Source organism: Lissotriton helveticus, chromosome 6, assembly GCF_964261635.1.
Source record: "Lissotriton helveticus chromosome 6, aLisHel1.1, whole genome shotgun sequence".
In the NCBI taxonomy this organism is placed as follows: Eukaryota; Metazoa; Chordata; class Amphibia; order Caudata; family Salamandridae; genus Lissotriton; species Lissotriton helveticus.
The window spans coordinates 1,052,164,510-1,052,192,006 of NC_136067.1; the positions used below are offsets into that span (position 1 = coordinate 1,052,164,510).

At 43.9% G+C, this 27,497-nt stretch overlaps 1 protein-coding gene across 1 annotated transcript in view; it reads right to left on the bottom strand.

Annotated features, from left to right (window-relative positions):
* SHPRH (SNF2 histone linker PHD RING helicase) overlaps nt 1-27,497 on the bottom strand; it is an 884,400-nt gene that overhangs the window by 165,882 nt on the left and 691,021 nt on the right. Inside the window, exon 26 of the mRNA XM_078648685.1 lies at nt 17,575-17,667. Within this exon, the coding sequence (XP_078504811.1) occupies nt 17,575-17,667 (93 nt within the window). The remainder of the gene's footprint in view (nt 1-17,574; nt 17,668-27,497) is intronic.

The following is a 27,497-nucleotide window of genomic DNA, read 5'->3' on the forward strand; positions in this document are numbered from 1 at the left end:
TTGTATAGATTCTTTTCCGAGCAGAATGTTAAATAACTCGGTTTGCTAGTCTCCTTCATGTAAACACCTGCGAAGTTTCGTTTCTCTCATGAAACCCGATTTTTTTGTAAACTAACTTCGGGACTCATGTTTTGTTTATTGATTGATAATTAGGACTATAACTTAAGGAAGCACTAAAATAAGCTATTGGGCTCGATGAGTTTTGACATAAGATGAGTACAGACTGACATTCCTTGTCTACTTTCCCTTATATTTCCAGTGCTGATTGATTGAGCTATCGTTGGGCCATAATTAAATGCTCTCCACGGACTTTCCTTTCGTGCTGAGATATTCTGGAACACAAGTTTTATACTATTCCTCGACTTCAGATATGAGGATATTTGACTTACTTATTAAGTAAGTATTGGATTGGCTTATGTGATCTATGCACTGCCCTTCGCCATCTTGTATGGCTACTAGACTGGACCTATTTACAATAATGACCAATACATTTTTGTGAATTGCAGATTTTAAGGTATTGCACCTGCCGTTCAAACTCTGAATGGTCTGCTTCTAATGCTGGTGATTATTAATGTATTACTCTTGGGATGATATTATCACCTGTGGTGCGGTGTCAGTTTTCCATCGACTTTTTATTTCTCTCTCCTCCGTCACAATTGGTGTCTCTCTATTTCTAGTTTTTTCCTTTAAAGAAGCCTACCCCTCTGAATGTGATTATTTACTGCAATTTTCCTTTTAATAGTTATCAAAAACGCTCAAACCACTGTCCGTCCTGATGATGACCGCATAGTTAACCAGCGGTTGAAACGCCGTCGACGCCTTTTGTGGCCACAATTTGCGAAGGACACATTATATTTGTTTCTTGTTGTTCCTTTTGTACATGTAATGTCTGTATGTTAGCCACATGTTTGGTAATATGAGTTGATTGTTTTTGTTTTTGCCAACATTTTTCTTTGAGCGTTTGTTTTATCTGTAATGTGTTTTATCTGAACTTACATGTTAAATAAATTAACCAATTTGAGAATATAGGCTTCTTTCTTTCTTTTCTTTTGCTTTATGAATCACCCTTCATGTGAATCTGTATTTTTGTTACTTAATTTTGGTACCTGAACCTTCTGTTTGGTGTTACTATCAATTTTCCCTGGTTCAGGGTTACTGGACAGCCTCTGTTGTTGTTAATTATGCATTCTAACAACATCAGCTTTTCGCCTCGCAACATTAAAGTCAGATTAAAATTTGTATATGCCACTGGAAGTGTTCTTAGCAAGGCGGAGATTTAAGGAGCAATTTGTCATTCATGCGGCAGTTGAAAGAAATGTGCTTTCGACCTCAGATTAATCCTTTCCGTTCAGGTTGCCGTAGTGGCTCCGGCACGTGCCTTGGCTAAACCACAGGGGGCACTGGCAGTTAAGCCACAATTAGGAGCCTATCGGGTCTTTCCTGCACAGCTTGCGTCATAAAGTTAAGAAATTGCGTCGACATTCGCGTCGTTTCTTTGGTTAATCTGTTTACTGAATTTTCACACACAACACAAAGCTGAACATGTTACAAACATTTATGTATGTCAGTGGAGATGGTGGAGGAGCGTATCAGCTTCTTTAGGAACAATGTTCAAGACATTGTTAGATATAGTGATATATATGAAAGTGTCTAAGGTTGTGCAGACTCACACATCAAACCTTTTTCTGATTGGCAATGACTCGGTAAGATTGTGGTATCACACCTCAGAGTGCAACGATATATGTACTAATCAGTAAACCATCATTTTATAAGGAACAAGAAACAAAAACAACATGTAAAAATAATTATACAATTTCCACATAAACAGCGGACATTACTTCAAAATTGACACAGTATGACAGAATATGACCAATCAGGACAAAGTGAAAATATCAGACTCTAAATGGTGTGCGAGGTCCCGTTTTGAGTGTCATAGGTCTGGAGGCATCGCTATGAGTGTTATCGTCATTTTGCAGGGAAGTATGGAGATCAGTTAGGATCGTGTCCCAGTTAGTGAAGATGGGGAATTTGCAGGGCACAAAATTGTCTTCTCTTTGAAGCGCCACACACTCTGCCCGAGCCCATGTGGTAATGGAATCTGACCATGCCCCCAATGTAGGAGCTTCATATGATTTCCAACTACGGGTGATAAGGCGTTTATCTACTAGTAGTCCCAGATCCAGAAAGCGGGAGGTGGTTTTGTGTTTCTGGTCTCTGTGATAAAGGCCTGCCAGGTAGGCCTCCCATGTTGCAAGGAAGGCCTCCCCGTGCATCGTGCATGTGGAGAGGTGATGTATGCTCCTGCTCCAATAATGCTGTAAGGAGGGACAGGTCCATAGCATGTGAAGAAAATCAGCGTCAAGCTGATGACAACGGGGGCAAGTGGCGTCCACTCCATTAAAATAATGGTTAATTTGGACGGGGTGAAGTAAGGTCTATGGACAATGTAGAATTGTATAAGCCAAAACTGGGCATTTCATAGGACATGCATTGGGCTTCAGGGCCGGCTTTAGCGCAGGTGGCGCCCTGTGCGACAATGTTTATTGGCACCCCCCCCCCCCCCAGTGACCACCTCCACCACACTTTCTCTCACAAGCACCCTTTAACAGTGGCCAAGTCTCCATAACCACTATCTCTCAGATGCACTGAATTAGTTATATAGCGCCGCTCATACAAGTGTAGGGTGTCAGAGCACTTTACATCACACACACACATTACACAGAAACAATCAATCATACATGTGTAAATCAGTGTATAGGAAACGTTACATAAGCCAAAGGACTAAAAGTGTAGGAGTCATATGTCATCCATACTGGTAGGCAGTATAGTTTAAAAGTGCTTGGTGTGGAGAAGCGCAAACTCAGAGTCGAAAAAGAAACAGCATAGTGGGAGTTTTCTTTAATAATATGAATCGCTTTCTAGCCAAATTAACCCTTTTTGCAACATTAATCAATGTTATGATGTATACTTTGCCATGCGTATGCAGTTCTATGATGAAAGTTAATAGCTCACTGTTCTATATTAGGACTTTAAGTTATAAATTGCAAGTAACAAAAAGATGTCTCTTTTAAAAAAAGTAACCTACTGATCTGTTTACATTATATGCACTCTGTAATCTACTTAATTTTATTTATTTTATTTTATTTGAGGTTTAATAGAGCACGAACATGACCCGTTAGGGTATCAGAGCACTATACAGGGATAAACACGTTACGTACAGCATTAGGCATAGGCAAAAAGCAAGTAATGGGGGTTAGGGAATTGAACACAATAGGACAACAGCCAGAGTTATATACTATAATTGGTGCAGAACCAAAGTCAGCGAGCGACATGTAAGCGATAAAAAAGGAAAAACCAGCAATTGTATACGTGGGACAAAAGATAGCAAAAGGCAGAGAGAACCGGTAGAACATTTGAAGTAGTGATAATTGGTACACAGAGAGTGCCAAGCAGTATAGGAGATTATGCACAGAAACATAAGTCATGATAAAAGACGGTATGTGCGATCAAGGAGAGTTATTGGAGGAATTTGCTCATTAGGAAGGTTTTAGCTTCCTTATTGAAGATTGACAGAGAAGGTATTCTTCTGATGGAGGATGGTACTGAGTTCCAGATTCTTGGGGCAGCCCCAGAGAATGCTCAGTTATACATTTTTTCCTTGTGGAAGCGGGGTGGCTGGAGCACAAGGTCTCTGGCGGACCGGGAGTTTCTGAGTTTCCCAGATACCACAATTTTCTGGGCGAGGTATGCCAGGTAGTTCATGAACAGGGATTTGTGTGTGATGCTGGATTCTGGCCTTTAGAGGAAGCCAGTTCAAGGCCTTCAGATGTTTTTTAAATGTGGTCAAATTTTCTTGAGCCAGATAAGAGTCTAGCTGCTGCGTTGAGGCAAGCTTTTAAAAGGAGCAAAGAAGTATTTGGTAGGGCAGATAGGGTAGAGCAGCCGTATTCAATTCTGGAGATAACTAATGCCTGAACTGCGGTCTTTAGGTCGGCAGTTTCATCAAGGAAGGGTTTTAGTTTTCACAAGTAGCTCAGATGGAACCTGGTCGTTTTGGCCATCGAGTTGATGTGTTTGCGCATATTCAAGTTGCTGTACTGAGAGATTTGGCAGAATCCACTATGGTCGGTGTGCAGTTGAGTGCTGTGATCGAGTTAATCCATTCTCGGATGTCATTGGAGTTATTAGGGAGGGAGATGAGGAGAAACTCCAGTTTTTGGCCATTCAGTTTGAGCTGGTTATTGGCCAGCCATTGAACAGTCAGTTTCAGGGCGTCGTTCAGGTGGGTAATCTCCTCCAGAGAAGAGATTTTGATGTATATCTGAGTATCATCGGCATACATGTGGAAGGAGATGTTGGTTGTGCGAAGAATTTCAGCTAAGGGTAAAAGGTAGAGATTGAAGAGGGTAAGGGACAGAGTAGAGCCTTGAGGGGACACTGACTGTTATTGGGGAAGGAGCAGATAGGTTGCTGTTGAATAAGAACCATTTGATGACGGTACCTCCTAGACCCATCCTGTGTTCGAGGCGTTCGAGAAGTTTCATATGGATGATGGTGGTGAATGCCGAAGAGAGGTCCAGAAGGATCAGGAGGCTGGTTTTGCCATGGTCAAGGGCGTGAAGAGCATAATCTACGATGTGAAGAATAGTAGTTTCAGTGCTGTGTCCAGGCCTGAATTAAGATTGGAAATGGTCCAGCAGATTGAAATACTTGGGACACGGTCTTTGCAGGAGGCATATTAACCCTCTGCACTAACTTCACATAAGTCAAAACCTCAACTATATAAAACTCTGGTCTCTCTCCAGGAAGAACCAGGAGTTATCTTAACATTTTTGTGAGGCCTTGTAATTGCAGAGGAAAGGAACGCTGAAGCAGGTGCTTTAAAAACATAATAAACTTGCAAACACGGCGCCCCCAGGAATCCAGCACCCAGTGCGGGGGCACCGGTTGCACCGCCCTAGAGCCGGCCCTGTTGGGCTTGCTAACAGCGCAGCCCATTCTTTGTCAGTATAAGGACATGATAAATCTATTTCCCAGGTAAAGCGCAGCGATGTAAGTGGTACCGACTGAAGACTCAACGAGTCAGCTAGCCAGCACGTCAGATGGCGACCTGCACCCATCACGTGAAAGTACTGCATGGTAAGGTGCGTTTTAGGCTCATGGTACATGTCTCCCCATTTATTACCCAGTGCCCGTATCAGGGCATTGTGCAGAAGGAAATGGCCTGGGGCAGTCCTTCATCTCCCATGAGTGTCTCATAGAGAACAAGAGTTACATCTCGATAGACGTTGCCATTGTGTGAAGTACCACTTCATGCCAAACTGTTAATTTGACTGTAGGAGGTGAGGCCAGCCCTCTGGGTGTCCCAAGTAGTACCATCGCTGGGGCATATGGGAGGCTGATCTAGTTAGGTATAGGCAGCGACAGAATCATCGGTATGCCACCATGGGCGTCCGCAGGAGGGGTGGGGGGGGGGGGAGGAGGGACGCTTGCCCCCCCCTGGATCCAGTCCCGGTTCTAGAGGGTGGGCCAGTCCCACCCAATGACGATTCTGGCCCATCCAAGGCCATCCAGAAGTGAAAAAGCAGGTCCACCGCCGCAGACTTTCCTGCGGGCGCACAACCCGCAAGGCTGAAACAGATTGGCTGTGACTTTTAGCAAGCCACAGTCAGGGCGGTCCATTGTCATGGGCAGAATGACAATGGACTGACAGAGGAGGCACAGCATGGAGCAACTCCGCCCACCCCAGGCCTCGGGAGGTGACGGAGGCCTCGGGGAGCTGCTGATGCTTTTGTGCAGTACAGGGAACGTTCGCTTTAGTCCCTCACAGCAGGCCACAACGATCGGTAGTAAAGCTGCAGGAGGAGTTTGGAGGGTGGGGAGCTAATGCCAGCTGTCTCGGTTTAAAATACTGTGCAGTGACATACCAGCCATAGATACCAGATGTAGATTGCAAGTTTCATTCTAATGAAATTCCATCTGTTTATGAAATGGGGAGGGTGCTGTGCACCTCGAAGATAAATGGAACTTCAGAAATAAAACACACTTTGTCAAAATCGAATTTTCCTTTTACCCATTTCTGGTCATATTTTTTTTCAAATGTAAAGTTATATCAGATAACTTTACATTTGAAGAAAAATATGACTAGAAATGGGAAAAAGGAAAATTCGATTTTGACAAAGTTTCAGTGAAATAATTAACCTTCTATGTTGGGGCAAAAGGAGAGGCGAGGGGAAAGGAGAGATTAAAAGAAAGAGAAAAAGGAAATAAGAGACAGAGTGGGAGTAGAGACAAATGTAGAGAGAAAAAGAGGCTAGAGGGGAGAGAAAAAATTCTAGATAAGCACATTAAGGGAGAAGGAGAAAGAGAGCGAAACAACAAAGGAAAAGATGAAGTGAGGTCAAACTAAGTGGAGAGAAGGGTGAAACAAGAGTTTGGAAAAGGTAGGGAAGGAAACAAAAGGGGAGAGAAGGGCAATGGCAAAGGGAGAAACAGAACACTGAATGACAAAGTGATTGATGGATGCAGAAGAGGGTGTTAGAAGTTTCCTGGTCAATAATAAGAAAAGGGTGGAGCAAGGCCTCACAAACACTTCTTATTCTGATGTCCCAGCAGCCCACAGCCTGATTTAGAGGTTGATGCATGGTGTAGAAAAGGTTTCATGTGATCCTTATCAGCTGTTTTCCTTTTATTAGTATATGAAATGTGTAGTGTACTGCAGCTTTATGTTCATGAATGTGGTATTTTAAAACCAAACTCCTTATGTTTTGTAAGGATTTAAGCAATGGACATTGAAACGGGTCCCTTCCGGGCCCTGCAGTCATGTCCTTAGCTTTTAGGCAAAAACACTCATTGATTTCTGAATAACGAGTGCACAAGCATTAATGTAAGCATGTTGTTCCTGCTTACATTTCACATACTTTACTCAGTCGTGCATTCCCTGTGAGAGTGTTTGCTTTTTCCAGGAGGTTGTTACTGTTTTTCAGACAGAATATTACTCTTGTTTAGTGCAAAATTTGAATTGAGTTGTTTCCAGTCGTTTATAGCAGAACACAATTGGATTGCATCTAAAGTTTCTTTTAGTGGAAGAGTATGGCGTTCAGTGGGGGAGAAGATGTGGCACTATGGCCAGAGCTGCCGAATTTGGAACTTGGGAACCAGGTTCAGCTTTATCTCCTAAGGGAGCACATTCCCATGCTGGATGTTAGAAGACCCCCCTAGACCCTAGAAGCCCTGGTGTCTTAGCACCAGCATGTCCATAGCTGTGGCAAAAGTGGGTTAACCTTGAAGTTCACCTTCAGTCTTCTGGGCAGGCCTACGAAGCAGCACAAGCTAGAGCGACAGTGACTCTGTCACTGAGGTCACAGGACCCTGAGGTCACAGGACCCTGAGCTAGTCCGCCTCACCCATTGGTACCTCAGTTGGCCTTGTTTCTGCAGAAGTAGTGCAACTCACCAGGGATCGGCAATGCAGGATTTGCACACACACCAAACTAAGTTTGCAAGCTTTAGGTTCTCTGCTTCATGCACAAGCACTTTTAATGTGTGCTGTCTGCTTTGGGGCCACAAAATTATGCAGCAATGGAGGATAAAATTATGTCACAGTGTTACCTAAATTATGTAGCAAAAATAGGGCTGCAGCGTAATGCGGTACATTTTCTGACACCAATTGCTAGAAGGTGTGAATGATATCTACCAAAAGCCACAAAAGAAAGAGATAGCTGCGGCATAATAACACTATGATGTATGAGATCATATGCAGCCTGCTCCCTGCCCTTCATGGCTCCTCCTGTGCCCCAGTGTTTCTGGTGCCCCACCTGGCACACATCATGTCGGAGGATGGCGATGACGTTAACATTTTGCCAAACAAACAAACCGATAAAGTAGGGTCCTAGGGGATATTTAGAGACCTAGCGTAGATACAACCCCCAAACAGTGAACAAAGCATACACAGAGTATCCACGGGTCTAACAAAGAAACCAACAACTACCTTTGAGAAACATGAAGAAATAGATTGTGTACCTCGTTGAGGGATTACCAGTCTAAGTACGGATACCCATCAGTCACCGTCCGATACCGCCCTTGTCATCATTTGGGCTTCCTTATGTTCTTCCCATAGCAACTCATAAAATATGTAATTCAGGACCAGGTTGACATGTCCTACATCTAATTATGAGACAAGGGATCACTTCATAGATGGAAAATGATAGCGTACGGTGATGGGTAAGAGTGAAAAGAAATTGCAGTGTGTAAAAGGTGTTTTAAAGTGAGTGTCTTAAGATTGGGTAAGTGAGAGAAAAAACACTTTTATTCAGTCGCCCAACTTACCCAAGATTAATAACAGTATGGCAGTGTGAACAAATATCTGCCAAGGGTGTTAAATGGTCAACATGTTTCGGCAGTTGATCAGGACACTATTGTCCTCTGCCTTCATCAGGACCTCAACCAGTGAAAGCTAATGCATTAAACAAAAAGTGATGTGAAATTCTTAAAAATGATCAAAGTCCAATGTCACCTGGACTCCTAAGTGTCTGGTCAAATCAGCTGGTCCTGAATTACATCTTTAATGAGTTGCTATGGGAAGAACATAAGGAAGCCCAGATGATGACAAGGGCGGTATCGGACGGTGACTGATGGGTATCTGTACTCAGACTGGTAATCCCTTGAGGAGGTACCAAATCTGTTTGTTCATGTTTCTCAAAGGTAGTTGTTGGTTTCTTTGTTAGACCTGTGGATACTCTGTGTATGCTTTGTTAACATTTTGCCTCCCCCCAGCCCCCGGAAAAATTTCTGCGGATGCCCATGTATGCCACCTGTAACAGCTGAGGATATGGTGAAGACAGCTTAGAGCAGGGGTGGAATAAGCAAAGGATTCATGAGTTGTAAACCAGCTATCCACTGAACCACCCACTTGAGCTGAGAGGTGAGATAATACTGTTCATGGTTCGGTACTGCAAACCAGTCTTGGTCACAGGGTAGGTATAGTTTTGTTACCACCACCCTTCAACGGGTTTTGTTCCATACAAATTTGTGCGTTAGCTTTTCAAATGACCAAAAGAAAGGGGGTGGAATATACAATGGCAGTTGCAAAAATAGTAGAGTAGACCGGGAAGTACCACCATTTTTAGAAGGACAATGCGGCCCGCCACAGAGAATGACAGCGTGGCCCAAAAGGCTATCTGGGATATCAGAGATGCAACTGCTCGCGTAAGATTCTCTTCAACGAGGTCTGTTTCTGAATGGTATATTCTGATACCTAGGTATCGAAATACCAAGGGTTACTAGGCCACTGAGCCCCTGTTGACGGTGAAGTTGGGGTCTGATAATGTGGGCGTGATGGAGAATAAGCAGGACTATGCCCAGTTGATCCACAAGCCAGAAATGTGAGCAAAATGGTTAAGTGTTCGTGCAATTGATGGGTGGATGGAACAGACACCTCTGAGGTAAAGGAGCAGATAATCTGCATCGAAAGAGATTTTGTGAATGCCATCACCCAGGAGTATGTCCCAGTCTCCAGCTTGGTCCCATACAGCGAGTGCCAATGGTTCTATGGCCAGAGACAAAAAGAGAGGGAAAAGCAGGCAGCCTTGTCTGGTGCCTCTGTATATTTGCATAAGTTCTGAAAAAAGAGTGCCTGTTTTGACCTCCGCTAATAGAAATGTGTAAACAGGCACACCTGTCAAATGACACGAGCCCCTATGCGATATTGTGGCAGTACGGCAAATAAAAAAGCCCACTCTAATGAATCAAAGGCCTGTTAAAGGTCTAGTACCAGGCATCCACCACGGTGCGGACGTTTGGGCATATGTAAGGAGACAAAAGAAGTGCTTCAGATTGAGTGACGTATTGCGAGCCGAAACAAACCCATTTTGGGCTGGGTGGACCAGTCTAGGGACTAGGGGTGCCAGACGAGCTGCAAGCATTTTGGCCAGTATTTTAAAGTCTGTGTTCAACAATTCTACAGGTCAGTAGGAAGCTAGTGCAGTATGGTCTCTGTCTGGCTTGGGAAGAGATATTAACACGGCTTCGCAACGGGAGGCTGGAAGGTAAGAGGACAAGAGGGCCTCCTCATACATTTTCAGTAAATGGGGGGCTAGTTGCACAGCACATGCCTTATAAAACTCAGCCGGTAGGCCATCTGTTCCCGGTGACTTGTCTGTGGCCAGACAATGTATGGCCTCCTGTATTTCGAATGGGGTTATGGGAGCGTCAAGTTCCATCTGTTGGTCTGAGGTAACATGGGGAAGGGATAATGTGAAAAACATTTATCAATTTCGCCGGCGTTTGCTTGCGATGTTGATTGATAAAGAGTTTTGTTGAGAAGGGTGAGTTCAGCATGTATGTCATATAGAGTAAAGTATTGTCGGCAGAACACAGCGTGGTGATTGGGCGGTGCAGCTGTTCTTGCTAGATCAGCCAAGCTGGAGGGAGCCCAATATGTTGGCCATTGCATCGGTCTTAGCAGAGTGAGCAGCATAATTGAGGCAGCGAAGCCTTTCTAGTAGGGCGGTATGACTGTGCCGCGCCTCATTAAGGGTGTTGTTACTTAGCACGTCATTTGCCCCTAAGCAATGGCCCCTGATTGTCACCTTCAGTGCGTCCCATCTGATTAACCTCGAGGTGGCAGTGCTTGTATTGAGTTCAAAGTAATCTTCAATGGTGGAGCCAACTGTCAATCGAAATGGGGGCCCTTCTTATATTGCAGATGTTAGAAGGGTATGGGGGACCTGGATCCCACGCAAGGCGAAGATATTGGGGATTATGATCCGAATGGGTCCAGCCTAAATAGTCTATTTGAGTGACAGAGAGAACAAGATTATGAGTGCTGACTAGGCAGTCAATTTGTATATGTAGATCGTGTGGCACAGAGTAAAAAGAATACACCAGTGTGACCGGATTACGTAGTAGCCAGATGTCAGTTAGGTGCGACTGATGTAGCTAGTTCTGTAGCACAAGTGCATTGGAAGTGGAAGGTGTGCATGGCAAGAGGGTGGGGGGGCGACGACCTGTCTAAGTCGGCATTTAATACACTAGTAAAATCACCTCCAATTAGCCAAGAGAGCCCATTCAAAGTAGAGAGTACGTCAGAGATTTTATGTAGAAATAAAATGTGGTCCGTTTTGCGGGCATACAAGTTCCCTATTAGAATATGTCATCTGTCCAGTCGAATCTTAAGAAATGGACATAGGCCCTCAGGATCTATGACCATGTCTTGAGTAGTGAAGGGGACCCCCCCCGCCCCCCAGGTCAAACCCAAACCAGTACTCCTCGTGCATCGGAGGAATAATGATGGCGAAAACTTGTCCTCGCCATCGTGTTGCAGTTTAGTTGCCGCCACGACCGTGAAATGTGATTACTATAAAAATATGATGTGCGCAACATGGCGATTGAGATCTGAATAAACCGCATAGCGGCATGAAGGGGTAGGTATACCTCGCACGTTACAGGTTATGATGCTAGTGTGGGCCATTCTGTGTGTGGAGGATAGTATGAGTAAAGGCCATCACAATGGGGGGGGCAACAGGTGAAGGCATGGGGCACGCAAGTGTCTCTCGTATGTGCACTGTCGGTGTGGGGTCTGGATAACAAAATAGAGCAACAGTTAAAAGATACAACTCAGAACAAGAAATACCATCAGGGCAGATCAAAAACATGTGCCTTCCAAAACCTTAGACTAACGTGTGTCAAGAACAATAAGTGGAAGAAGGAAGTGGGAGGCTTGGAGATGCACTTGCCCAAGAGCAAGAAACCCCAGGTTGAAAGGAGAAGTCATCTACACCACTCAGCAGCGGACTGTCAGAGGCACCACCCCAATGTTAGTACTAAGTAGTGAAGTCTCCCTCTCGCCCCACTATGCCAGTCTGATGAGAGTTAAAGGCAAGCGAACAATAAGAAAATTAATGCTAGACATTTTAAAAGATAAAAGAGATATAAATGAAAAACATAATGCAATTCCAGATACTTATTCTGAAGGAATGACATATGATGAGTGCTGCAATTCTTGGCTTCAATGGTCAGATGAGGTCTTCCAACGTCTGCAGTGTCACAACAGGAAGGACCTCTGGCTGGGTCCTGGACGGCCAGGTGGTGGAGGAACTCGAAATAGTCACAGAGTCATCGTCGAGGTCAAAACTAGGCGGAGTCATGAAACTGGGCGGCCACTTGTATTGCACCGCGTCTTTCATTGATCTGATCTAGGTTTGGAACTGCTGCAGGCCGAAGAGGGTGGCGCGGCCTACAACTGTAGGCAGCATGGCGTGATCCTTCATTGGGATGGTGTGCGGAGTCCTTAGCCTCAGAGGAGGAGGCGGATACTCAACCAGACATTTTCAGTCAGTCTTAAGTGTTTTGTGGGAAATCGAATAACCTTGTTTTCCCTTCCGCCACTACAAGTAGGAGTGCGGGGAATAACAACGAGTATCGCAACTCCAGTTTGCGTAACAGACATTTAACAGCTACAAAGGTGTAATTAAGAAAAAACATGACGCATGCATTTTCCACCACAATGTCAGGTAATTTTCGAGTTTCCCTTAAAATCGAGTTCCGGTCACAATAGTGTAGCAATTGAAATATTAGGGGTCTTGGATTGGAGCTAGGAACAGGTTTCCGGGCAGGGACGCGATGAGCCCGCTGGATGGAAAAGAACTGTGAGAGTGTTGTTGCTGGAATTAGTTCTCACAGCCACTTATCAACATAAGTATCCACATCATATCCCTCGACTCCCTCGGGGAGGCCTATGACTGACATTGTTTCGTTTGGATCGCCCTTTGGCATCTTAGACTCTCTCCTCAAAGGGTCCGGAGCCAGTTTGTAAGGTCCTGCAGGTCTGTTTCCAATTGTTGAGACTTTGGCTGGAGATCAGAGAGGGATTGTTCCATTGTGTGGACTCTGTCAGCCTGCTTGCGATGGTCTGCATGGAGCAGTGTAGCATCAGTGACAACATTGTCTATTTTGGACTTCAATGAAGTGCGGGCCTTTTCTATGGCCTTCAGTATGATATCCAAATTGTCCAATTGTCTCCAAGGGATAGAGGATGCACGACACGATCGGGCGAGGCTGGGCCCACAGTGGCAGATGTGTACAAGGACACCCCGGAGGTGTTAGAGCATAAGCGCCCTGTGTCGACTAACGCAAGGAGAGGGTCCACGTTGAGCTGTTTAGGTCAGGGTGGCAAAGGGTCTGCTTGCTGATGCTTGTATGTTCTTCCCAAACACCACAGCACGAACAGACCAGCACACCTGGCAGCGTTAGCCAAGTGGCACATTGTACATGGGGTGCAAGAGTTACAAACAGTGACTCTTGGAGTCTGGAGTCCCAGACACTATATATTACAAGAGATCACGTGGAAAGGGGGATGGGGGTTTTGAAAGATCTTGCCCAGCGTGATAGTCACATGGAGGGTTTGGTCAGTTTGAAGCCATGTTGGTGTGCCCATATGAGTCTCTCCAGAGCAAGCTGCACCTGCAAACGTGTGTCTCCAGCACCAGAAGAAACATGCCACTTCCCTCACATATCGTGTCCAGGGAGTATTTTGAATAAAATCCAGGAGAGCTGATGCAATCTTCTTTTTCTTTTCTTGGCTCGAATTCAGATAACGTTGCAAATAATTAAAGATTTTGCCTTCCCTTTGCCAATCCTGCTGAATATATGTTTTATCAGGAGGTATGTCCAAGTTCATGCTGAGGTGGAAGGGGTTAGCCGCTGTTCTGTTATAGATATATATGGAAACTCCAAAAGATGCATGCCCATCAAGTGAGGAAAGGATTGCAGGCCTAAAATAATGACTGTGATCGGCTATCAGGAAGGAAATCATAGCCCTGGTATCCCGGAAGCAAATAATGTCAAAGTTCTTTATTATCCTCTGCATTTCACGTTTGGTGCTCATCCGATGTATTCCTGATGTCCATGAACAGAGGGAAATATGTGAGCTATTTCCTGGGTTGCCAGCATTAGGAGCCTTTTTGAAGAGCCTCAGGCATCCTGGACGAGTGCTCACCCGGAGTGACTTTCATTTAAAGCCTCCTTCTCTGGCCCTCTAGAAGCTGCCATCCTTAAGCTCAAGTCTCTGTGATGTTATATCAGCACCATATAATATGGAAGAATTTCTCGGCTGCTTGTATAAATGGTGAGGCCATGCCTGTGTGACATGGGGAGACATTTGCTCGAAAATAGTGGTATATTTAGGGATGTCCCGAGTAATTCATTAAATTCCCCAATTGGTTAGAATTTTACAATTTTCTTTCAACAGCTGGACAAAGGAATCGTTGAAAAACGAAACAGTGTGGTCATTAACTACCCTGTCAATTCGGGGGCTGAATGCAACTGTATGGATGTCACTGGAGGAGATCACATTTAGCCCTAGTAAAACTTTACAAAACTTGATTATTAAATTAAATTTGTTGAGGATGCCTTCTCACCCACTGGAGTGATGTTTTGGATATAAAATGATGTTCCTTTTCTCTGGTTCATTGGAAGATCTGAGGTGTAGAGCGTTACACATTGACTTTGGCCTTATATCTGGACCAGATGGTAAAGATTGTTTTTCAGGAGCCTGTATGTTAGCAGAGGGTGGCGTGATTGCATCTGCGTGCAAGCCCAAAATTTAGGTGGCACAAAACACTTCAATAATGCAGAACAGTTGTATAGTGATCAAGTCAAAGACCAGTATTTGATGAATACTGTAGTTGAGACAATGTGAAATATGTCACTTATATTACAACAGCAATATACAGGTTAAACTTGTCCTACTGATGGTAAATAGCAGCTCCTGAACCTAGGAAATGCTCACAAATGTCCATGATTCAAAGGAGCTAAGCAGCACATGCCAGCTCTGAAAGCTTCACAAATCTGTGATGTTAACCAACTCAGCAGGCATGCATTTACAGTTACTGTAAGATGCAAGGCAAGTTATTCCTTCCGTAGGTGTGGAACCAAGTATTGGTGAAAAAAGTCTGAAAGCTATGCCTTACCGGAGACACCGCCTAGGATAGGTCTCTCAATGTAGCTGAAAGGATTTTGCAAGTGTTTAAGTGGTAACAATGAGGGACTGGACTTTGGTAACGTGTAGAAGCTATAGAAAAATGAAAAGCAACGGCACTATGAAATTAGGGACACCGTGCCCTGTGATGCCCCTAGTAGCGGGTGAACCACTGAAGGCTTACGCTAGATGCTTTGCTCTGGCTCAGATGGAGGTACTCTTGGACCCTTGAACGCAAACAGAGCCAAGCTTTCACGTGGCTTCTGACTGCTACCCACACTATAACCGTATGCGCCAGGAATTAAAGACAAAGCATTGGCCTGTGATGTAAAACAAGAGAGAGAAAGAGATACCCATCTGGTGGTGTAATTGCACAATTAGAAAACGTGGGATAAATCATTCCTTCCCCTGAGCAATGTGTATGATACTAAGCAAAAATGTCATTGTACGTTCTTTCTCCTTATTACTAACATATGACAGTGACTAGAAATATGAGAGTTCAGAATGTGCGCTGTACAAAACCCTCTTGGGTTTGATTTAATGTTGCTTCATGTATAACAAGGATCTAAGCCACATAGAAGGTGCACATGAAAACTGACCTGCCTCTTAGTTCACAAATGGAATTGTTAAGACGATGGGGCGTAGTATGTATGATATCAAGTTCATGTTAAAATTAATACCTCTTATTACAGTGACATAATCTGAGGCACTATGGAGAAACACCCCTTTGACCTTTCTCGGGGAGTAAGTCAAGACTATATCTTGACCAAGTTATTGTATACTCTTTGCCTTGCCTCTGACAATAGCCCCATGATGGGGGCTTCATGTGCTCCTGCTTTGCTATACGTGCATGGTGCCGTACCAATTGCCCGTACACCGAATGCCCTCCTTTAGTTTTTTCATATCGTTTATGGATGAATTAGACCTAGACATGAACTTCAGCAAATCACACATCATGGCCTGTGACCCGGGCAAAACGAGTATTTCTAATTTTCAAATTAGCAGTAACATCTTGACCAGGGTAAATAGTTTTCCCTATTTAGGAATTCTTTTTGACTCTTTAGGTACTTGGCACACCCAGGTTAGAAATGTTGACTTGGAAATGTCTAGGTCAACAGGTGCAATATTTAGTCTGCTGCAGCCTCTAGGGCGTTCAGAAATGCTGCCTTTACTGGGTCACCCCAATCCTGCAGCACTCCAAATTGAAGAAAATCGGATGTGCAGACACCTCCTTTCTGTTCCACCTGCCAGCTCACACTATATCCTGCATTTGGGAACTGGCATTGAAGTATATCTCTGGCTTAGTGCATCTGGCTCTATTGATGCTTTGGGTATCTGTTTGGACCTCTCAGGAAACAGGATTTAACAGGAAAATCATTAAAGATTGCTTATCCTGTCAGTACGGGCGGAGGTTACCATGGTTATCCTATGTGAAGGATTCGCTAAGTAAGATAGTTTCTATGGAATTCTTTAAAATATAAGTGGCTGATAAAGCTCAGATTCTTGGAGTATAGTCGATCTGAAAGGCAAAGGAACAAAGTAGCCAAAAGTTCAGTAAAGGATTAAATTCACCTCAGAGGAACCAAGGAAGCAGTTCTGTTTTTAGATTTCCCTTTAAGGTAGCGGGAAAGGTCCCTGCTTTCCAGTGTAGGGCGGGGTCAGTTTGGCGTGTATTTTGTTTTCCTCTTGGGTCGGGTTAGTATAGTAATAGCTTGCCAGCTTGTCCACATGATGATGTGTCTTCTGTCTTCTCAGTCATTATTACATTTTATGTTTTTTGTTAATATTATAGGCTGTATTTTAACTTATATTTAAAGACTTTTTCAAATAAAATTGTGTCCATACAGTGCTGAAAATTCTTGCTTAACAGCAACTTTTGGACAATGCTGAGGTATGTGTTGGGATTAGCAGTTTTTAAAAAGCAGCAGTAGGAGCACTTACCTCAATGGAAGGTTAATTGTTAGCATTTCATTTTATTATATTCTCTTATGTTTTAGAATTGTTCGTTATTTTTATTTTACATTTTGCATCGTTGTAACATGCACTTTACTGTGACTTGCTGTACTCCATTTTACAATATTAATTATGATGTGATTGTACTTTTATTATTTTATCGAAAAAACGGTTGTCTGATTGATTGCTATTGAATATCGTATCAACAATAAACAAATGTGAAGCAGTTATTTGCTCTGTACTTTTCTGTGCATAGACTGAGTCAATATACTTCCGGACAACACACAGCACATATATCTGAGTGATAACATAGTTGTTTCCTACAAACTATAGTGACACAGATGCTATTTTATTTCACTGTGTATAAATACCCAATTCAACCTCATTTTACCATAGGGGTTCCAAATAACCTTTATTGGTCAAATTGACTTAAACCTTTACCCCATTTGAACAATGTGTGAACAATAGATTACTTATGACTGACTGCATTAAAAATGTCAATTCAAGTGTGCAGGAACATTTTGGTTTAAGTACTAAAGGGTTCGGTTACAGGAAGCATTAAAATCTAGATCAGCGAAACCTACAATAAGCACAAGACGACAAGATTACAATAAATACAAGCAATTTAAGCAAAGTAGGGTGTACCGTTGAGAAAACCAAGGCCTTTGCGCCAGGATTGCGAATCTGAATTTTCTTCAGCGTCCTAACCACAGCTTCTACTTTGGTGGAATGGCTTCCCTGTAAAAACAAAAGGAAAAAAATCAGTACAAACAAATCTCATTACGCCAAACACTGAAACAACCTCCTCACAAGTTGATTCTTGAATGACTTTTACATTTACTGATAAAACGGGGCACTTTGGAAAAAGGACTCTGAATTCTATGACAAGATGCGGAGGTTCATAATATGCTTAAAAGGATCCTTTGCTACTTGCCAGCAGCAAGATATGTAAGCAATGCATCTACACTAAAACTTCCATGAATCTCTATTGAGCAGCTGAACAAAGTAAACATAGAAGAAATATATAACAGTCCACCAATCAGCATCCTTGCTGGTCCATAATAGCAAATGACAAACAGCTCCATCTCCTCGTGTATTTGCTGCTTGTCAGCAAGGCAAGTGCCCTTTCAATTCCAGTAGGAATGTTTGTCATTTTTGGGGGAGGTGAGGTGTTACCCTTTAATTACGTGTGGTTTTACTGTGCTGAGGGTTATCCCTTCCGGTCTCCGCCACGCATTATCAGCCCTATAAGCTGCTGCTTATACACAGCCTTCACAGCGGGGATAAACACGCGCCTGTCACAATTTCACCCCTTTCTAAGCGGTGATCTGAGCTTAGCCGCGCTCCTCAGCTGAACCATGTGCTTGCTTCCTGTCAGTCAGTGTGAGCCAGCATTTGGACAGTTCGGGTTCTGAGGAACAGCGCCACCTAGAGGACCCGCCCTGCACTGTACCATAAGAGTAGTTTAGGCGCTCGTTCCCAAGCAAACGTTTGCTTCGGTTAAGCCTAGTTATTATTACCTATATTGTTAGCAACAAGGAAGAGCACCCCCATCTTCATACCTGGCTCATCACACCCTATTCTATGTGTTGTCTGGTCGAATCGATGTAAAAACGGATGAGGTGGTGTGTAGAAAAACGCAAAGTAATGGATTGTCCTGTGTGGAAGGGTATGACTACCTTTGGCAAGAAATCTGATTTAGTTTGGAAATAAAGATGTATAAGGCTGCTGCATGAACAATGCCTGGAGCTCACTCACTCGTCCATCAGAGGTGCTAGCGATGAATATCACTGTCTTTATGGTCAAAATGCACTTAAAACAACTGCACATTAGTTCAAAAGGAGTACACATCAAGTGGGTGAGAACCAAATTGATGTCTTACTGTGGCATCATAAAATATGTTGGTGGGAACATGTGGATCAGCCCCTTCAAGAAATGCATCACAGCCGGTGAGCTGAAAAGAGATGGCTGAGTGGGCAAATATAGGAAGGCCGAAAGAGAACTCTTAAGTGTCACCAAAGCAAGCCTTGCTGGGCTAGAGAAAGACAAAACAATAAAATATCAGACAATTTTGCTTGTAAAAACTAAATGTCTCGGGAGCAACACCAGACAACAAACTTCTCCCAGCATCCTGCATTCACAGTTCGAAGGACAGCTGGCTTCCAGAATGACAACCTACCTGGGGGAAAAAGACAGCCAGCCATCAACAGTTGCCGTTCAATCTCCACGCATGGAGCTGTAGGTCGTGCTGACTCGGGTGCAAGACCCAGACCTGTTGTTGCGACAGGTGTTCCTCCCGAAGAGGCAGGCATATCAGAGGACACATGCTCATGGGCACAGGTACTGAGTATCACACTCTCTTCTTCAGTCCGGAGTTACAAGGATGACTTGTGCCTGGTCTTTCTTTATCTTATTCAATACTCTGGCAGGAGAGATAAGGGCGGAAAAGCTTACCAAAGTCTTAAGCTACAATCCAGGAAGAAGGCATCGCCGAGGGAGAACCGCATTGGGAAACTCCAAAACGCAAAAGCCTGGATACTGCGTTTTCTGTAGTAGCAAATAGATGGAGCCAGGCTTCTCCCCGTTGTTGGAAATCGCCTTGTGCCACCTCAGAGTGAACTGTCATTCGCAAGGCGAGTAATTGGCTGTTCGAAGTCTCCATCATAAAGTGTTCTTTTCAGTGTGTAATGTTTCAGCAGAAACGGAGAATCAAAAACAGTGACAGAACAGGTTTGTCTGAAGCCATTCTGCACTTCGCATATTATGTTAAAAAGACTTATAGAGCACACGTCTACCCATGGGTGTCACTTGTGCTTGCTGAACATGACCATGCTGAGACGGGAACTGCTAGTTGTTAAACAACCATGTCTTTGGCTCCTTTCTGAAGGCGTGCAGGGAGGAGATGGCCCTAAGATGTAAAGGAAGAATATTCCAAAGCCTAAATCCTGGCCATGCTATTAGCAAAGCACCTTCCTTCCCAGTTTGCTTTCCTGAATCTAGCGGTGGGCACCATTCTGGAGATGGCCGACCAAAGAGGTTGGTTTGGAGTGTACCCGTTAAAATGCTTCACCAGAGAAATTCTGGTCCTCCCCTGTGCAGGGCTTTGTGGGCCAAACAGAGCGCTTCGAATTTGATTAGCTTTTGAACCGGGAGCCAGTGGAGTTTTCGAATATAAGAACAGATCGAACGGAATTTGCGAATATTCAAGACCAGTCTGGCTGCTACATTTTGAATAGATTGAAGTTTCCTGACCGGTTTTTCCTGAAGGTTCATGAACAGTCCATTGCAATAGTCTAATTTTGAAAGGACTAATGCTGAGACCACAGTTTTCTTGGTATTATTAGGAATGATACTTGGGCTTCATACTTGAGCTTATCGTCAATAATGAAGCCCATGTTTTCTGGTTTCGTCACAGGTAAAGGAGGCGGGCCCCGGCTGTCAGGCCAACAAGCAGGAGAACATGCAGAGAAGAGACTGCCAAAGAGTATAACCTCAGTTTTACTAGAGTTGAGTTTTAGGCAATGCCTGCTCATCCAGCCGCTTATGGCAGCCATACAGTTGTGTAATCTTGAAGAGCCAGAGGCTTTATCCACTAGTGATACTACCAACTGGGTGTAATCAGCATATGAGGTGGGACTTAAGTTAAAGCTTTTAATCAAGGAGGCCAATTCAGAAACATATATATATATAAATAGGGTTGGGCTCAGCGAGGAGCCCTGGGGGACCCCACAAGGCATCTACAGTTGTGAAGCTCGCACCCAAAGAGCAAACCCTGTTGCTGCTCATTAACTTCGTTTTCTTAATTATTTAACTGTATTCATTGAGGTGTTGAGCCTCTCCTAAAGTCGTTGTTTGTCAAGTCAGCCAACTCTGAAATTAACACTGTAAGCATTGGAAACCCCAGTACGTCTAGGCTTAAACAGGCAGAGCTATTGGCATAACTAATGCTTTTACACCATTGCATGTGTGAGCGTGAATAAAGACTGATGCTCATGCATAACAAGCAATCGTGGAAAGGGCTTTCTATTAAAGGAAACCCACTGCAAGATAATCTCTGAAGCACATGCAGGTGTGATGAAACGTGCACAAGGGCGTTGGGTGTATATGCAACATGAAATAGGTCGTCATTTGTAAATTGCCTTTCTAATATGGCAGACAACCATGTTGGAGCAGTAAATTACAATGAAAGGAAAAATGTCGAGAGAGAGAGAGAGAGAGAGAGAGAGAGAGAGAGAGAGAGAGAGAGAGAGAGAGAGAGAGAGAGAGAGAGAGAGAGAGACCCAGCAGCACTTTGCAGGTGCAGCACCGTTGTAAAAAGTAAAAAAAAAAAAGGGGTAGTGGGACAGGCAGCATTGAGGTGTGGAGAAAGGAAAGAGGTGAAAAGAAAGCACGAGGGGTATAAAGTAAAACAAAAATAATAATACAAGATAGATGGGGAGTGGAGCAGGAATGAAAGGAGAGGGCAGGAGGGGGAGAGAGAGCTCAGACAAGAAACATGCACTCCTGTTGGGGCACAGATTTCGTCTGCATAGTGTACATTTGTGTTCCCCTACCTTGATTATAAGACTATGTGCATCGGGTATCCTCGCTATTGATTTTGTCCCTAGTCTCCACCTAATCTAGCCAGGAGTGGGGTCCAGGACATGTGCTGTGACCTGGAGGAGCACACAAAGAAGATCCTTATTTTATTAACTGTGGCTACTGTCGCTGTCATAGGTTTCGCATGTAGATCAGTTGTCACAGCTTACCATGTATTGTGAATCCGTACTTGTGACCAGATCTTTAAATGTGTCACTGGACTGGAGATCTACTGGTCTACTTGTGTAAAGTTCTGCTTTTATTCGCTAACCTAAATCCTACCATTAACATCCCAAGTGTACATTGTGTGTGTTTGTATATGTGGTCTGTGTGGTACATACATTGTGTGTATGAGTGGGGCATCGTAATAGAGGCCTGTGATTTAATTTTGGAAGACTACGGCCTTTTCTTGTGCACAAGATGGATGTAAGGTTTTGTTTTTTAGACATTGGAAGTGTATTGATGACACTCCCGAAGCTGGGGGATGGCGGAGGGGGCCTAGACACTGAAATGGAGGGGCTCCTTTAGATATCCAATTAGGCCTTTTCCTGAAAGGATTGGCTGATTAGTCTTCTTGCAGCACTGTCATTTGGTAGATAGCAGGGGTGAAGGGTTGGACTGCAGTCTCTGTTGTTCAAGGTGAAAGGGACCGTTCAGGTGATAGCAGTCTTTTCTGATCACTTCAATGTGGCTGCTGATAGTCAGGTGCAGAAAGCTCACACCTCTTTGTGTCTCTGTTGCGGGTACTCCAGGCTGGAGACTGCTCTGTGCAGAATGAGGCTCTTCACAGCACAGGTTGCATCTGGTCAACAGCCTGAAAATGACTCTTGAACTGATAACCACCCCAAACAGATTCAGTAAGCACTGACAGGGAATTCATATTTCCTGTCTGCTTTGACTATGTAAAAGTGGGAACGTTTCTTTCCTGTCGGTGTAAGTTTGCAGCTTGAAGAATTTCCTGGATTCACATGCTCTGCATTATTCCACCATCTAGTGGTTGGGACCGGAATTTGCCCTAAAAGACGTTGTCCTTCTACTCTTTTTAGGTCTTGCTAGGCAGCACATGCGCTGTCTCTTTGAGACATGCTGTACCTAGAACATGGGCTTGAAGCACCGCTCGTGTTCTATTGGCTCCAGTTAATACCCTTTGAAAATGGCTGCTTCTGATTGGTGAATATGGTTAATTGGTCCCGCCTTCTGCTGTTTTGAATCCTCCCAGCAGATTGCCCCTGTTACATGTGTTCTTCCTTTTTAATTGTTATTTATGTTCATTTGTGGCACTATTTTTTCCTTTGTTTGCCTCTAGATCTGAGTCCCGCCTAGGCTGCAGACAGCACGTATAAGAGGCTGCAGGGGAGCGCAGTCAGCTTTGCCAGCAAACACTGTGCAATCCAAAGCAATAGTAGGACTTCACTTTTGCATTTCTCATCGTGCCGTTGGTACCGCATTTCAGTTTTGCAATTGTCATTGGGCCTTTATTACGTGCGTTTTGTTATCACTACAGCTCTTGCCAGCGTGTTGTTTGTTACTGTCCTAGCGGTAACTTGCCGAACTTCAGGAGGGGCGTGGTGTGTTTTCTTTCATCAACACGGTGCCCGCCGCGCTTCATCTTTTAACTTGGCATCCCCACTTTTTTTCCCATCACCACAGCTCTTGCCAGCACAGGAGCGGGTTTGTGCTCTTTACACTTCTAGCCGCGACTCTACCCAGATCCCAGCTGCCTCGCGACACACCACAGCTCCCCTGCTCACTGTGTTTTACATTTTTCGCTGTTTCTCCACTCGAGCGATGTAAAATCAGGCGCACAGCAATACAGACACCTTGTGGGAAATTTGTGAAGCCAGAACCATACTGCATATTCTCCTTAATGCATGCTTTACCGTGTTGCTAGCTAGCGAGAGTCAGCAAATTGCAGTGTTTGGGCAGAGAATTGGATGTACAGCTTCCGGGCTGCTGTGTTGTGGAGGTGGTGTGATAGGAGGTTCGGTTCAATACTTCACTCGTTACAGCCATGTCAACTCCTGGGTCTGGCAAGAGGAATTCGAGGAATGGCTGTAAGAAAACGTTTTATTTACTCCGGTCCAGAGTTGCCTGCTGCCGATTCTTACTAATGGGGGCATGAAATGGGCTGTACAGCTCATGTGCGTGGAGTAGTGAAAGGTGCTGCGCTACAGGATTGGACCAATAGCATTTCCATGTGAAGCGTGCTCCGTTACTGGTACAGCTCTCTCGGCCCCATGAATGCCCAGGTCTAACTTCTTTTTAGCACTAAAGAAACACAGATTTTCGTTTAGCTATGTGTCTCAAACAGTTACAGACAATGCCCTGTTTTACATGCTGAACACACTAACTAAATCATGTTTACCACTGGTTCCTCCCACACAGCTGCTAGGTATCCTCGTGCCATGTGTGACAAGCTCACGTAACCATTCCCAGTTTTAAGCCAGAAACGCTTTGCTTTCTGGGACATGTAGTTTTGCTTTTGCATATGGAGGGATGGGCATACAGTTCCATGGATGCAAAGATCCATGGTAAACAAAGTCCCAGGACTGTCTGAAAGAAACCTGTGTGACATGAGGCCACATGCAGCTCTGTTTATACTTCTTGGCATTGGTATATTGAAGTCTGTAAAGATAATTGGGCCCAGAAGCACCTCAGGTTTCATTTATTATACAAAGAGGCTGCATTATCTACAAAGTTGGTGCAGCCTCTGTCTTTGTGTTCGACCCAACATTAATCCGGTTTTAGTAAATGGCGTTTAAAAAAAATGGTATTCTCAAGCCGTATTTACTGTTGACGTGCCCATGTTCACCTTCAGGGAAAAGCTCTTTCTTGCTTCAGTGAGGGGCTGTCCTTAAATGACAGATTCCAAAGTGTCGCCCCCTTTCTGCCTTTCATGAACGGTGGGTGTTGGGATTGTTAAATGCTAGCAAACAAAAAACATAAGTTAGAAACGTTGTCATTTACAACACCAATAGCTCAAACTTTCACAAATCCGAGACGGATTGCATTGCAAATGCTTGTTGTTTTTTTGTTGGTGGTGGGTGTCGATGGACCCCCATTTGGTGTACCCTTGTGACGTTGTGGTTCTTCCTCTAGAAACTCCCACCTTTGGTAGCCATCTTCTGATTTTTTTTTTTGTATGCTGTTCTCTGGGGAGGTGGGTGGGTTTACTTGTGAATCCAGACAATTCTTCAAGCTGCAAAACTAGACCGACAGGTAATACACTGTATGATTTGCAGCATGAATATTTTCTGGATCCACATGCTGTGCATAGATTTTGTAGCAGTTTGTTACTACAGTGGTGGTTGGGTTGAGGATGAGCATTGATTTGAAAACAGATGCTATAAGACCTTTTGTCCTACTTGTGCTTCCTTGTTCATCTGAATATCTAAACAATAGTGTTTTGTGAACGTATGCACTGATGACCATGTTGCTGACATAAAAATGTCTTGTAATGGAGTATTTGCTAGGAAAGCAATGGTTGCTCTTTTCTTTCTTGTTGAATGTGCCCCAAGAGTGTTTTGGAACGTTTCTCCTACATTCTTGCCGCACAACTGAATAGTTTGTGCTAATTATCTTGCAATTGTGTTCTTAGTAACTGGTCTTCCTAGAAAACTATTTACAAATGAAACAAAGAGCTGTTTCATCTTTCTGTCTGCCCTTTCGATGTACTTTCGATGTAATACATTACAGCACGTCTTGCTACCAAAGTGTGTAATGTTCGCTCTGTGTGCGTCTTTGGTTTCTGAAAGAAAATTGGTATCTGTATACTTTGATGCATGTGGAACTGCAAGATAACCTTTGGAATGAACTGCGGGTCAGTTCTTAAGACAATTCTGTCCTGGTGTACTTGGAAATAAGGCTGTTGTAAGGTGAGCGCTTTTAATTCACTAATTCTGCATAGTGATGTTATGGACGCTAAAAAGGCAGTTTTTAGTGTGAGCATTTGTAATGATGCCTTGGGTAAAGGTTCAAACGGTGCCTTCATCAGTTGTGTGAGCACAGTATTTAAATTCCATGTGGATGTGGGTACCTTTTTGGGAGGTGTAATTTTCTTTGCTCCTTCTAGGAACTGCTTAATGACTGGTGTTGTGAAGAAACTTCTCTCAATGTGGGACCTTGTCCATGCCACTATTGCTGCTAAATGATCATTTAAAGATGCATAAGTCAGCATACAGCAGAGGTCTTCAAACTTCTTTAGGTTGAGCCCCCCAGCTGAATTTTTTTCGATGTCGGGCCCCCCCCCACCACCTAACAAAAATTTCTAAAACCTGGTACACTACATAATCAACTGCCATCCACATATCCCAAGCCATATCCGGCAAATGATGTTAAACACTGTAAGATTGTTTAACAAACTACAGATTTGTGAATGGGTGTGATTAAATGACAGAGGTTTATTACATAGTTCAATTCAAAATAATTTTCCAAGATAAAAATGTGCACACATTTCTAGCAGGTCAGGAAGCAGCTACAGTAGTCGTCTTCACACTGCCTGGTTGTATAAAAAATGTAAGTATGGAAAGACAAGACATGAAGTATAGTGCATCAGCTGTCCTCAAAAGCCTGACCCAGCTCTGTGCACACAACTTGAGGAGTGCAGCAGCTGTCCTCAACATTCTGCACCACGCAAGAGCTTAAGGAGCTGCCCTAGGCTCTCAACACACGACTCCAGGAGTGCAGCGCCTGGCCTCAACAGATCGCACCAGCTCTGTGCACACAACTCCAGGAGTGCAGCCCTTGTCTTTAACAGCCTACATCACCCGAGAGTAGTCCTCGGCTCTACGCACACAGCTCAGGAGCTGTAAGAGTTCCCCTTTGTACTGTGCCCCATCTGAGAGCTATTTTCAGTAGTGCATCTATTGTATATTATTGTGATGTCCAATTAACTTCTAAGACTAATGACTTAATAGAGGACCACCAAGAGATCAATAACGATCAGGGAGTGATGCAATGGAGGTCTTCAGGGCTGATATGGACTCATGCAGACTGAGGGGAAAAAAGAATATGAAGCTGAGGGCAGCCATGATGCTTGGAGCTATCAAGGCCAGCGACAAATTGGGACAACATTAAAGGAAATTTAAAGAACTGGATTATTAAATTCCTCAGGAAAGCCATCAAGCGGTCGGAAATCCAAACCTAAGCAGATACATGATCACTGTTTGAAAGAGAAAATGTCTGTGTTGACAGTTTATCACAATAAAATGTAGTCATTTTAAGTTTAAAAGTATGTATTGCACAACAACACCATGGTAAGCCAAGAAGAAAAGACAGCAACACACACACAAAGCTGGGAATACCAGTATTAAACACAGGTGTACATAGAACTTACCACGGCATCTTAAAAACATATTTTCAGAATAAAAAAAAACTTCTAAACGATAAACAAAGTGTTACTTTGATGTGCTGTGAACCAACTGTAGTAGTGGGGATAGAAGAAGAAAGTAGTCAGTAGTTGCTTCTGCACACCTCCCCAAGGGGCTCCCACCGGCTACTAAGGAGCTTTCCAGCCACCCTGCAGTCACAGATGAGGTTTTGAATAAAGTAAATTGTATTAGCTATACTCTCCCCGAAAGGTCTCAGCTGCAGTGGGAGGCAGTCTCCTGTTCTGTGAAACCGAAAGTGAACAGATTTCTTTTAGGCAAGCAGACGCCCTGGAAATGAGGGTCTGTTAGCTTTAACGTACCTGTTTGTGATTTACAGTGTTCCGAGGCGAGATCGTTCACAGCGAGGCGGCAGGCAAAGGACAGCAATTAAAGAAGGAAAGTCAGCAAGCAAGAAGCAAACGGCAGGAGTGAAGAAGCACCACACTACCAAAATGTAGTAATATATGCAGGACTTTTATGCACGCAAAATTTCGCGGCATTTCCTGCATTTATAATGCTGTCCCCCTCATTGGTGGAATGTAAGTGGTGACGTTCCAATGTGCTGATTGGCTGCTGTTTCCCAATCCAGAAGCCCCAATTGACACGGAGGAAGAAATACCG